This window comes from Anarhichas minor, unplaced genomic scaffold (assembly GCF_050575085.1).
Source record: "Anarhichas minor isolate MPS153535 unplaced genomic scaffold, ASM5057508v1 ptg000007l, whole genome shotgun sequence".
In the NCBI taxonomy this organism is placed as follows: Eukaryota; Metazoa; Chordata; class Actinopteri; order Perciformes; family Anarhichadidae; genus Anarhichas; species Anarhichas minor.
In genome coordinates this window covers 17,917,632-17,931,716 of record NW_027466453.1, presented here as the reverse complement: position 1 = coordinate 17,931,716, position 14,085 = coordinate 17,917,632, and the positions used below count along the sequence as shown (strand labels likewise).

Genomic DNA, 14,085 nt, shown 5'->3' with positions numbered 1-14,085 from the left:
TGGTGAGGAAGAATGTCTATTTGTAAGATAGTTTGTCTGAGAGAAGCATGAAGAAAGGCCCCGGGAGAGGTTTTCGGGGTAAGGGGAGAGACTGACTTATAGTGGCCTTGGGAGAGTTGGGCTTGTTTCCTGTCAGACGTCCAGGATTCCTGGGTGGGAACATTGGCTGAATCAGCCCCAGGAGGCTGCGCTGCTGTAATGCCTGCCAAGTCTTTCCAGCGCCCTGCAGGATATGACATCAGACTCAGAAACCTGGAGGTGAGGGTTGTATATACAAAAACATTTAAGTCAGAACACAAGACATATGTGGGTTTGTCCCTGCAAAAAGAACACTGAAAAATAGACATGGAGAAAAAATAACATACTTATTTAACATCTACATTAGATTATGTAAATATAACACATACACACACACTACCTGGAAATTGATCACTGCTCAATTAATAGCCTATAGGTCTTAATTTATGTGATTGGGACTGGCGGTAAATGTGGCCTGGTTGGATTTGCATGTAAAATATGACGGAGAGGATCCACAACCATGATTTGACAACCTGAAAAAGACTTTCCAGATTATCAATGGCATAGTGCCACCTTGTGGTAGAATATGCGTATAGTCACATTTTTATTATATTTTCTCCAAAAGAAATTTAACAACTGGTCTACTAAATAAAATCACAGAAGTTGCTCAAATTTACATCTGTATCTACTTATAAAAAAGTAGATACAGATGTGAGAGACACAAAGAGAGCCCGATTCTACTTCGGAACCACAAACATAACGTTATATTACAGCAGCAAAGTGAGTCATCTATAGCTGTTAGCCTGCATTAACACAACAACTCTAGTGTTCACTGCAAGCACAATGGCATCTATTATATGCGCTCATTCAAAAGTATATATAAGCTGCATATACATTCTCATCTCGAATGCAGGCATTTATTGATATTATAGATCATTAGTAAACAGCATTCAGATTGCTTCCGCCTGGTCAGTCGTCCAAAGCATCTAGAAAACAGTAGGAGTAAGTCGAGTTAGTTTTTTTTTTTTTTTTTAATACATATTTTTTACAATTCAATCACATGTCCATCATACTTGTGTTTTAATAAAATATTTCTAGAACGAAAATGGGCTTCACATTCAGACGATGCAATCAGGAGGGAAATATTACGCAGCGTATTGAAAGTGTTTTACCCACACATCACTGAAGTGGTACAGTCCACAACACCCGGGTTTCCGCGCGAAAAGACGGCCCGCGCGCCCGAATTGCTTATAGTATCCATTGCTAGGGGACGACAGGCAGACGCTCTGGAGCCGCGCTGTAGGGACCAACGGCCGGTTTAAACATTATTTTTAACTGATTTTAACGCGGTTTTATCGGTTTTATCTCACTCGTTGAGCTAGCTGTTTGCCATGCCATCCAGGACTTCCCCGTCTCTGCCAGCGGATGTCAGGAAAAGGTACGTAAACGTTTCTTAACCTGAATGCTAATAATGTCGTTATGTTGTAGCATGCATGTAGCTTGAGGTCTTGGTCAAAAATGCCACAACAACGTAAATTAAACCCCGTGTAACTAGCTGCTGTGGCTGTCATGAGCAGGGCTGCCCCGTTTTACCTTTTTTGCCTTTATTAGTAGCTGCAGCTAGCGTTAGCTTGTTGTCACTTGACAGTCGGGACTGATGCTGCATTCGCTTAACATTAGCCCCCACCCCCCCGTTAACGCTAGCCAGTTAGCATCTTTAGCCTGTCAATGGATGGAGCAGCGTGTGAGATTTGGCGCCACTCAGGAAGTTTTGTTCCCTATGTTTATGCTAGCTCGCTGTCAACACGAGTTGTACTGCTATACAGCCGTGTCGGACAATGTGTGCGTGGATTAATATAACTGAGCGTTGTTTTGACTTTCACAGGCTGCAGGTGCTGGATGAGGACTGCTGTTCAGACGAGGTGGGTTCAGTGTCTGTTTATTCCTCTTAAACGTCTACATGTAGTTAAGTGTTAACGTCACTCAGCTGCTCACTAAATGCTCTTGCTTGTGACTCTTCCATTTGGATTTCCAAAGACTACTGAACGTGATTGTAGGTTCAAAGTGTCCTGTCGACTCAAATGGAAGCAGCACCCTTAATTGGTTTTCATTTCTCTAAAATCTGCAATATTGTCTACTTTAATAAGTGTCTAGATGTACTTAAAAGCAAATAGATGAACTGTTTATAGGCTGTCCTCAAGATACAAATCTAAGGGTTGCTCCATGGATGCCCTGCAGGTCATGAAATTAATATGGATTTAATATCTGAAACACAATCACAACCCCAAAGTATCATCAGTTCAGCTCTTGATGATGTCATCTTGAAGATGAGTGTTTTTGTAAAGCATACGCTATCAATTGGCATCTCTGGTTATGTTACACGATGCATTTTAGGACAATAGTATCCGTCAACACTCGAATCAAAGAAGTATAAATGTGGTATTTTAATTTCGCTGCCTACGGTAAACTATCTTTTTAAAATTGTTCAGTGTTTTTAAAGTTGAGCTTTACTCTTTAGAGCTTTCTTCTTAAAATGCCATTCCAGGATCATGTGAAAGAGAAGCTGAAGTTGGTGCAGGACTTCCTACATGTCGATGCTCAGGACCAGCTGACCAGCCTAGAGGAAAAAATGAAAAATTCAGAGATGTCAATGGTTGGTGACTCTTAAAGATATCCGAATCATAACTAATCCTGAAATGTCTCCTCATTATTTCCCCTGTGACCAATACGGTGTGCTTTCCTCAGGAGGTCTACATCTCTAAAGTAAAGGCTTTGCTGGGAAAGGAGCTTAGTCTCGAGACTGGCGACGGCGTGGAGCAGAATGGAAAGACTGTCGTCACAAATGGTTCTAACAAAGAAAAGCAGAGTGAAGATGCAACCATGGACGTACAGGAGGAAGAGGAGGCTGTCAAGTCGCCAACTGCTTCCAAAGGGAAAGGTGGCCGCAAGAGCAAGACAAATTCTGACACTAAAAGTACGTTTTAGAGTTCTTATCAATATTTGTCATGCAGCAGCTGCACTCCCATATGAGAGTGATCCACAAACTAAATGATTTAAAACGAAGGTATAGGATGAACTTAGTCTTGTTTCTGTTCATTGCAGAGTCTCCAGCCAGTACCAGGGTTACAAGAAACGCTGGGAAACAGCCAACCATCATGTCAATGTTCTCTAAAGTGTGCGTAAATTAATTTTATCTTGTAATTCATACTTCTGTACTCTATCTACGACATCTTTTACATGTACAAGGGTCTTTATTCTGTTTTTACGTCTGTCTTGCAGTCAAAAGCGAAAGTCTGAAGACTTGAATGGAGAAGCTGCTAATGGACAGGATGAAGTGAAGACAGAAAAGGAGGAAGATGATGTTGAGGAGGTGAATCATTTCTATGTTCCAGTGATGTTTAAACATAAAGAGCTGTGCCTATAAATATTGTGTGTAACACTGCCCATACTTTATAAATCTGTTGTAGTCTCGGGAGGAGAAGCGTCTTAAAGTGGAATCGGATGAAAAGTAAGTCAACATTAGTGATGGTGATGTAGCTCACACAACATAACGTACTAATCCTTTAATTTATGTAGGGCTGCTGCTCCAGAAACATCCGAGAGCGAGGTCACGAAACCGGTTTCTGCTGCAAAGGTAATGACTTGTTATTGAGCTCGGTGTCTGCAGGTCCTTAAAGCCTCTGAACACCTGCACAGGTGTGTTCACTTAATCAGGCTGATTAGACCTCTGTGCAGGTTGAAGCCGGCTAATCAAACAGATTAATTGAAAACACCTGTGTGGGTGTTCAGAGGCTTTAAAGAGTCTTCAATTACATTTAGTAGATAATGGGCATTGAAAGTCATTACGTAGTCTTACATTTGAATTATTGAAGTCTTAATTTCAACAAATCTAATTCCATGCATCTCATTTTGTCAAACTTAGTCAAGTTCTCCTTCATCAGAGTTAACACATATAACTCTGTCTACCACTAAACTAAATATACGTGTTGTGAAATACTTATGCTTACCTTGATGTTTGCCTGCTATGCTTATTTAAATATGAAAAAAGAGGATTTGTCAAAAATTTCATTACTATTTGTCCTAACAAGGTAATAAAAGCATTAAATTGAATTCTGCCCCCCTGAGACTCATGTGTAAAGTGATTTTTGTTCAGCCTTAATGATTCTGACTGATGCAACCTGTGTGATCTTTTATTTATTTAAGACACCGCCCCCCAAATGTACAGACTGCAGACAATACTTGGATGATTCTGATCTCAAGTTCTTTCAAGGGGATCCTGATAATGCGGTGAGAATTTTATTAACACTTGTTTGTCTGTGTTCTTTGTAAAACCTCAATATATTTTGAATAGACTACCTTTTGCATGCAGTTTGTCACATGAAACCCTTGATTTATTTAATGTTTGTTTTTGGGTGCTTTGAGCACAAGCCATGTGCCATATAGTCCCATTGTATTCAGGAGTCATCTTGAAACTATGCGACTCACTAAAACACTCAAGATTGATATACAGGACAAATGTGTATTCATTTTGTATCTAACTTGAGCAGAAGAATGTGAAACCCTAAACGATTGTGCTCTCTTCAGCTGGATGAACCAGAGATGTTAACAGACGAGCGTCTTTCCCTGTTTGACTCTAACGAGGATGGATTTGAGAGCTACGAGGATCTGCCACAGCATAAGATCACAAACTTCAGGTCGGTTATTCTTCTTAGACTTCAGCGTTTGGGCGACACTTGTTGGACTCGTGCTGCTGATTTCATGCTGCTAGTATGAAGCTTGTTGTACTGCAGCACCTGAGTCCGTTGTGGCGCTTGTGTCTTGCAGCGTGTATGACAAGCGAGGACACCTTTGTCCATTTGACTCTGGGCTGATCGAGAAGAATGTGGAGCTCTACTTCAGCTGTGTGGTCAAACCCATCTATGATGACAACCCGTGCTTGGATGGTATGAAGTCCCACATTTCAAGAATGGAAACGTTGTAAATGTTCTTTACGAACGAGCCGACGTTAACGTGTGTGGTATTATTCATTTGTTCAGGTGGTGTTCCTGCCAAGAAGCTTGGCCCCATCAATGCTTGGTGGATCACTGGTTTTGATGGTGGAGAAAGGGCTTTAATTGGCTTCACTACAGGTAGCAAAGTTTCCTGCTCTAAATTCTCATGTTTTTCTCCGTATGATGTTCTAATGGTCATCTATCTTCACTCTCCAGCTTTTGCCGATTACATCCTGATGCACTCCAGTGAGGAGTACGGACCCATCTTTGCTGTGATGCAGGAGAAGATCTACATGAGCAAGATCGTGGTGGAGTTCCTCCAGAAGAATCCCGATGCTTCTTATGAGGACCTTCTCAACAAGATTGAGGTGAAGACTCGTAGTTATTCACAACAGCGTCCTGCCAAGTTTATGTATTTGACATTGCATTCCTCAGTCTCACACTGAGGAATGCAATGTACTGTAGCTCTTAAAACCAGGACACCAATCGCCTTCTGTTTCCCCGGTCCTCAGACAACCGTCCCTCCTGCAGGGCTGAACTTCAACTGCTTCACGGAGGACACGCTGCTGCGCCACGCCCAGTTTGTGGTGGAGCAGGTGGAGAGCTACGACGAGGCTGGCGACTCTGACGAGCAGCCCATCATCGTTACTCCCTGCATGAGAGACCTGATCAAGCTGGCAGGAGTCACTCTGGGGAAGAGGTACGGCTGAAAGATGATTAGGATTTATTGTACCAAGACAGCTTTCCTTAGCTGCTTTAGGTCAAAGTGAAAACAACATATTTAATGAATGAAAACTCCCCATTTTCAGCTTCACCAAGTTTTTCTGGCAGAAGCACCTTTGCAACACAAATGCTTCAGGAAGTTCTCCACTTTTTTTGTGTATTTCTGCTCCTTGTTCTCCCTAATGTCTAACATTCCTTTAACATTTCCTAACGCAGCATGCTGCTGTACTGGTAGGTAGGCCTTCTGAATGCATCCTTGGCTTGTATGGTGGTGTTTTATTGTGAAAGAAGCTAAATGGACCAAAAGAGCATTATACCAGAGTTCACGCTAGAATTTGTTTATTTTTATTTATGCCAGCTGAGATCACAAACTCTAAACCATCAGTCGTAACACTGCGTTAGTGTTTTCTGTGCAGACCAGAGTTTGTTAACGTTGTTGGCCGGTTGAGTCTAACGCGAACTCTGCATTGAACATCTTTACTGTGTCTGTTTGCTTGTTTCTTGTGTTGCATGGCCTGATGCTGTGGTGATTTGATGCATCGCTCCACATCTCATCGAGTGTTTGGTCCATTTGGCTCCACAGTTTCCTCTGAACACAAACTTTATTCTGTTGACAGGAGAGCTGCCAGAAGACAGGCCATTCGTCACCCAACAAAGATCGAGAAGGACAAGGGGCCGACTAAAGCGACCACCACCACGCTGGTGTACCAGATCTTTGACACCTTCTTCTCCGATGAGATAGACCAGAATGATAAAGACGCTGCTGCGGCCAAAAGACAGCGCTGTGGTGTTTGTGAGGTGAGTCTAATTGGTGTTTAAACGGCGCTGGATCACTTTTATTACCAGTGTCACGTGTGCATCTGATTTGTGTAGAAATGTTCCGATCGGCTAACGTTAGCTCTCATATGTTGTTTACAATGTGGCATTATTGTGGAAGAAATAGGATGCATGCGTGTGTAACCACAGGAGTGTAGTATTAGTTCGCACATGTGCAGTATGGATCGGGTAGTGAGTGACGTGTGGTATTGTTCCTGTGTGGTGTGAATCAGTTAAGTGATGTCTGATCGGCGCATAGACTCTCCTACTTTGATACCAGATGAAGCATTTCAGACCGTATCGGTCGTGTTTCTGATACTGGTGGCAGAACAATTCTAAATTTGTGTCCTATATAATACGCTATGGTTGAAATGCATTTTCTTTCTTTTGATTGTCTCCAGGTTTGCCAATCTCCTGATTGTGGCAAGTGTCCAGCTTGCAAGGACATGATCAAATTTGGGGGAAGTGGCAAAAGCAAGCAGGCTTGTAAGCAGAGAAGGTAAGAATGTCTTCTGATCGGTTTATTCTCTAAGTGATGTAACTCTGCAGCCTTCACGATATGTTTTTACAAACTTTCTTTGACCAGTTTCTCACTTTTGTTGCTTGATGTGCAATTAACACCTGAACCTTGCAAACGCCTTTAATGTTGAAGAAAAGATGAGAATTTTAAATTATGCTTTTCTGTACTTTGACGTGGACCCGTTTAGTCCTTAATTACTCTTTTGCTGACATTCATCATTTGTTTAGATGCCCAAACCTCGCAGTAAAGGAGGCTGAAGACGATGAGATCGTTGTCGAGGATGTTCCAGTGGAGAAGGCGAAGAAGGTTTCTCAAGCTAAGAGGAAGAAGCAGACCCAGTGTAAACTGTGTTGGATCGGAGAGGCTGTTCAGGTGTTTGTCGCCCTTACGTGGTTGTTAAAATAGTGTTTCTGTCGTGTATGAGGATCCAGCAGTGTGTAAATGTATTTGTCTCCTTCAGACCGAGGGGAAGAAGCAGTACTACAGGAAGGTCTGTGTGAATGACGAGGAGTTGGAGGTGGGCGACTGTGTCTCCGTTTCATCAGAGGATCCAACATTGCCTCTGTATCTGGCAAGGTATGACATTTTTCTTAGACTCTATGAAAACAAGTTGTCACCGTGTCTTGTGTGACTCTAACGACGTATTCACTCTCAGGATCGCGTCGCTGTGGGAGGACAACAATGGGAAGATGTTTCATGCCCACTGGTTCCATCGTGGGACTCAGACAGTGCTGGGAGAGTCCTCTGATCCACTGGAGCTCGTCATGGTGGACGAGTGTGAAGACATGCTGCTCAACTATGTGCAGGGCAAAGTTAACGTCATGTACAAGGCCCCGTCGGACAACTGGTCTATGGAGGTACGCTAACTTGACAGCAGGAGAAGTTGCTGTTTGTTAACCAGTTTTCTTGACCTCATGGTTACGTTTGTATTCTAGGGTGGCATGGATTTAGAAATCAAGGTGATTGAGGATGACGGGAAGAGTTTCTTCTACCAGTTCTGGTACGACACGGACTACTCCCGCTTTGAGACGCCTCCCAAGACCGCTCCATCAGAAGACTCAAAGTTCACGTAAGCACCGGCCACACGTGTGTTTGTACTGTACGTGTGAGTGTGGCTTGTGTTGTTCCTTTACCTTGTTGTGGATACGTTTCCTCAGGTTCTGTTGCAGCTGCGTTCGGACAAAAGAGCGAGAGGAACGGGAAAGGCCTCGTGCATTTGAACCCATCACAGACAAAGACAACGACTCCAAGGCTGTCTATGCTCTGGCCTGCTTCCAGGGGGAGCAGTTCAAAGTGGCAGACAGTGTCTACCTGCATCCCGACTCTTTCAATTTCACGTGAGTGAAATGATTAAAAATGTTTAATTTACTCAAACCTGTACGAGTAAAATGTCTACGAGACTCACTGCCTCTGTTTCTGGCCCTCAGTGTGAAGCCAGCGAGTCCAGTGAAGCGCTCGCACAGGAAAGAGGATGTGGATGAAGACTTGTACCCAGAGTATTACAGGAAGTCCTCGGACTACATCAAGGGGTCAAACCAAGACGCTCCAGAGCCTTTCCGCATCGGGCGCATCAAGGAGATCTTCTGTCTCAAACGCACCGCGGAGGTCAAACTGCGACTCTACAAGTTCTACAGGTGAAGTGCATCACAACTCTGGGTTTGATCTGTCACTAACGATTGTTCAGAATTAACCAGCGTTCGTCTCCTCCACCAGGCCCGAGAACACTCACAAAGGGGTCAAAGCCAGTTACCACTCAGACATCAATCAGCTGTACTGGAGCGACGAAGAGGTGACGGTCAGCATGACGGAGCTGCTCGGCCGCTGCCAAGTAGAATATGCAGAAGACCTGAATGAATCAGTCCAGGACTATTCCAGCGGGGGACCTGACCGCTTCTATTTCCTGGAGGTAGAGTTAATACTTTATCTGCATTATTTCAGATTTGGTCATTTTAAAAAAAACATAATTTACACTGAGGGGGAAATGCTGTGCAGATGAGTTGAACAGCTGCCCACTCAGCTGTACTTCTGTTGCCAAACTGTGCACACAATTATGAATGTGATCATTGTTTACAAGCTGTAAAAGGGTCTATGGGGGTAAATAAAGCCATAAAATGCTTTGTTTATGTTAAACAAAGTGTACAAGTCTCTTACGAACTGTGTTCCTCTATCACAGGCCTATAATGCAAAATCAAAAAGCTTTGAAGATCCTCCAAATCATGCCCGCTCAGCTGTTCATAAAGGCAAAGGAAAGGGCAAAGGGAAAGGTGAAAATAAACGCATAGATTTTATTTATCTAAAATTGGTTTAATGCTCACTGAAATCCTAATCCAATGATCCATTGTTCTCTACAAGGTAAAGGAAAAGGAAAGGCTGCTGCTGGACAGGAAGCGCAGAATGATCCACAGACGCTTAAAGTGCCCAAATATCGCACGCTGGATGTGTTTTCTGGCTGCGGTGGACTCTCTGAAGGCTTCCACCAGGCTGGTAAATGCCTGTTCCCTGCCACTCTCTAAATATGTTGCACGTGCACAGATGTGTTTGCAGCTGCAGTTTTTATTTCCCAGTACGATGGTGAAAACGTGCCTGCTGGTTTCCTTTAGGTATGAATGAGACTCTGTGGGCCATAGAGATGTGGGAGCCTGCAGCACAGGCCTTCAGGCTCAACAACCCCGGCACCACGGTGTTCACGGAGGACTGCAACGTCCTGCTCAAGCTGGTCATGTCTGGAGAGAAGAACAACTCTCTGGGCCAGAAGCTGCCTCAGAAGGGGGATGTGGAGATGCTGTGTGGAGGACCTCCCTGCCAAGGCTTCAGTGGAATGAACCGCTTCAACTCTCGCACCTACTCCAAATTCAAGAACTCACTCGTGGTCTCTTATCTCAGGTCGGTGTCTGAGTTATTGTAAACATGATTCGGTACAGACCACACGAGTGCACAGTTACAATAAGTCTTCCTCTGTTGCAGTTACTGTGACTACTACAGACCAAAGTTCTTCCTGCTGGAGAACGTGAGGAACTTTGTCTCATTCAAAAGCTCCATGGTCCTGAAGCTGACTCTACGCTGTCTAGTGCGGATGGGCTACCAGTGTACCTTTGGTGTCCTTCAGGTGGGTCTGACTCGGGTTATTATCGTGACCTAACACCAAAGTAGGCAGTGAAAAATACAAAGTCAATATAAACACCCTTTAAGGAAAAACTAGACTGAAGCAAAATCGCCTGGTTTCAAATCGATTTTTATCCAGGCATTTCCATTAACTCATGAGTTGAACCACAGATATTGAACGGACTTGACATTCCACAAGATGGTGCTATACTGCAATTAATCTCATTGTTTTTCACATGAAGTCGAGTCCTGTAGAATTGAATAACAAGAAAATGATTTTAAAATCATAACAACCATCTGCTCATAACAAAGTCGCTGTTTCCCTCCCTGATTATTGAGGGTAAACTGCTTGTGTGATGACTGAAGTTGCTCTAACCTGCTCGCTGCTCTCCTCATCAGGCCGGTCAGTACGGTGTGGCTCAGACCCGCCGCAGGGCCATCATCCTGGCTGCTGCTCCTGGAGAGAAGCTGCCTCGCTACCCTGAGCCTCTGCATGTGTTTGCTCCCAGAGCGTGTTCTCTGAACGTGGTGGTGGACGATAGGAAATACGTCAGTAACGTCACACGGTAATGTCAACGCCCTGTTTACCATTTAATGATCTCTAATCCTAGATCACAGACTGGTACGCCTCCTCACATGGATCATAATGTCTTTTATCTGACATATACTAAACTGAATGGTCTGTCTTGAACAGAGGTAATGGAGGAATCTACAGAACCATCACTGTCAGAGACACCATGTCTGACCTGCCAGAGATTCGTAATGGAGCAGCTGGACTGGAGATCTCCTACAACGGAGAGCCTCAGTCCTGGTTCCAGAGGCAGATCAGAGGCACGCAGTACCAGCCCATCCTCAGGGATCATATCTGCAAGGTGAGGTGTAAGACCACCAGAGTTTTCTCCTCCACAGATCTTATTTCAGGCATCTGACCAAAAACAAATAAACTTGTAAAAATGCTGACTCATTTGTTGGTTTTGGGACTCATTCCTGCAGCACTCCGTTTGTTTTGGTAATGTTTGATCCAAACGTGATCGCTAAGTTTCTAACCAGACCTCTTGTGTCTCAGGACATGAGTGCTCTGGTTGAAGGGCGCATGCGTCACATCCCGTTGGCTCCGGGCTCCGACTGGAGGGATCTGCCCAACCTGGAGGTCCGGGTGAAAGACAGCACCATGACCAAGAAGCTGCGTTACTCGCACTCTGATAAGAAGAATGGCCGCAGCAGCACCGGTGCCCTCCGAGGAGTTTGCACGTGTTCAGGAGGTACGTAGCTCTAGTTTTCTACTTGAACAATGCCGGAGATTCATTTTCTGTTTCTGAGGCAGCTCTGACTGTCGGTGTCGTTGTAGGGACTCCATGCGACCCTGCAGACAGACAGTTCAGCACACTGATCCCCTGGTGTCTGCCCCACACCGGGAACCGCCACAACCACTGGGCCGGACTCTACGGCAGACTGGAGTGGGACGGCTTCTTCAGCACAACCGTCACCAACCCTGAGCCCATGGGCAAGCAGGTATGTCAACCTCTTATACATGAGTCTGAGGAGAAATCAAATTACAGCCAAAATATTTCACAAGTGTGCTGTGTTTCAGACAACTCGGAGGGAAATGTTAGAGTTCACAGCATTAGTGTCATTCCTCATTATGTGTCACTTTTGTATCGAGACAAGGGAAACGTATACTAACAGAACGGCAATGAATTGATGCCTTCAAGGCCTGTCATCTTTTTGGCGTTTTGAATCTAAATGTGATTGTTTTGATTTCAGGGTCGTGTTCTGCATCCTGAGCAGCACAGAGTGGTCAGTGTGAGGGAGTGCGCTCGCTCGCAGGGATTCCCCGACACGTACCGCTTCTTTGGAAACATTCTGGACAAACACAGACAGGTAAAATCACGCAGACGGAATTTGAACATTGAAGAGTTAAATTCATATTTTGTGATATTGCTTTAATTGTAATTTTTCTACATTTGGTTTTTTTACTCTTCCAGTACGCTATCTTTATTTCCTTCATTTGTTGTATTCAGCGAACATCAACATCATCCTGCCTCTGACCTTAAACAGTCGGGTTGTATAATGGCTTCTTCCTGTTTGAGCAGGTTGGAAATGCAGTGCCCCCCCCACTCTCCAGAGCCATCGGCCTGGAGCTGAAGAAGTGTGTGATGGAGAGAATAAAGGAAGAACAAGCGTCAGGTGACTCTTCTGACTCTCCTGATTCATGACACACTGAATATGCTGAGTTACTGACGTTTCTCTCTCGTCCACAGAGACGGTGAAACGGGAAAAGATGGAGGTCTCTGACTAGTTCCTGGTTCCCTTCCAGCAAGAATCGGTTCCACAAATCTTGATGCCAACGTTTCTTTTAACCAGCTGGTTTTAACGGTGTCACATGGACATTCTGTGCCGTGCCATTCGATGTTTTTGTTTTAACTGCTTTTAATCATCATGTGGAATAAATTGTATGTAGTTTTTATATGTGTAATATTTCAAATAAAGCTCTTATGAAATTGATTATTTGTAGACTTCATGTATTAACATTGACAAGAAGTGAAGTTAATAAAGCAGTTATTACAGTTAAATATACATTTTTAGCTATGTTCACACCTACAATCTCTCGGATAAACTATGGATATGGTTTAGTTCAGGGGTCTTCAATGTTTTTCAGGCCAAGGAGCCCCAAAGTGATAGAGATGGAGCAGGGACCCCTGACTATATATATTGTGTTTTATATTAAACTGGGCCTAGTGCCATGTATAAACATACATCTTTATTGTGCATTCAATACTAAGCTATTCAAATAATACACGGGTTCATATATTCATGTTTTTATTTTAAACATGTGCAAGGTACAGTGAGTAGGGTGGCCATGCCACTGCCATTTAGAAACATACCTTGTCAGCAGATACCAATGCCGATATCAACATTGTCAATTGCATGATAATCATGCATACAAGCTATTAAAATTGATGTTTTTGTTTTAAATGTAAATGAAAATGAGTGGCCTATTAGTGCCACTACCATGCATAAACATACCTGTTATCTTTTATACAATACTGAACTATTAAAATGACAGATTCATGTTTGGGGAAAAAAGAGAATTTAAAAATTGTCTCAACCTAAAATTTTGCAGACCCCCTGTTGAAGACCTGATTTAGTATATTTGAGAAGTTTATTTACACCGAGAAATGTCCTGGCCAGTGTTTTCTAAAATGCACCAGCAAAAAATGTGACGTGTAGTTTAAAGAATTGAATAGGGCACCTTGTTAAAAGCAGAAGTGACAGATCTATGGATAGAACAATATGGCTACTTAGCAGAACCTAGAGATGGCAGCACGTTACCACAATCTACTCTTATGACTGTTTTTAATGCTGCATTTTGTTCCTTTAACTTGATCTACGTACTGTGCCATTGCAACTGAATTTATTATTTTGGTGGTAATGATTGAAGTGCTTTAAATTTCATTATCTAGACATGAGTAGAGTGACTTCAGCAGTGTGGTTGACATGTGAAAATCATAAAATACAGGAACATGTTGCAGCCACAGACCTGTGATTACTCATGAATCTCAACTGGACCTTTTTACAGTTTAAGAATAAATTTAAAGATTTTTCACCTTCAGGCAATTTTGCAGTCTACTTCAGTATTTGTCACTTGGAGTCAAACATGTTTTTAATCCAGTTTCTGCATCACTATTCATAAACATGTACCAATAGCTATAGTATCCTCATAACTTTATTCATTTGTGCCGTTAAGGAAGCATTTGCGCTCATCACTGACTTTATTCAGATGTGGCTTTAGTGATGAGAATTCTGCTTACAATCTGTTCCCAGTCACAACTCAGAGATTACAGGTATCTAGCTTCAACAGTTTAAAGTTAAGGTTCAGTCAAAAATAAAAGCTACCCTCAAATTTTAGAATGA

The 14,085-nt window shown here is 43.2% G+C and overlaps 1 protein-coding gene across 1 annotated transcript; it reads left to right on the top strand.

Moving 5' to 3' along the window:
- The first annotated feature begins 1,026 nt into the window (after positions 1–1,026).
- Positions 1,027–12,675, top strand: dnmt1 (DNA (cytosine-5-)-methyltransferase 1). The gene is made up of 34 exons (XM_076086346.1): positions 1,027–1,456; positions 1,904–1,940; positions 2,564–2,671; positions 2,764–2,992; positions 3,121–3,193; positions 3,298–3,388; positions 3,486–3,526; positions 3,595–3,652; positions 4,222–4,305; positions 4,603–4,712; positions 4,843–4,961; positions 5,055–5,147; positions 5,226–5,377; positions 5,522–5,709; positions 6,350–6,530; positions 6,950–7,047; positions 7,296–7,440; positions 7,529–7,644; positions 7,724–7,925; positions 8,004–8,137; positions 8,226–8,405; positions 8,496–8,702; positions 8,782–8,974; positions 9,242–9,332; positions 9,421–9,552; positions 9,669–9,951; positions 10,033–10,174; positions 10,570–10,736; positions 10,865–11,042; positions 11,237–11,432; positions 11,519–11,682; positions 11,935–12,051; positions 12,264–12,357; positions 12,432–12,675. Exons 1-34 carry the CDS (start codon positions 1,410–1,412, stop codon positions 12,467–12,469), a joined length of 4,488 nt encoding a protein of 1,495 aa, XP_075942461.1. The 5' UTR covers positions 1,027–1,409; the 3' UTR covers positions 12,470–12,675.
- The last annotated feature ends 1,410 nt before the right edge of the window (positions 12,676–14,085 follow it).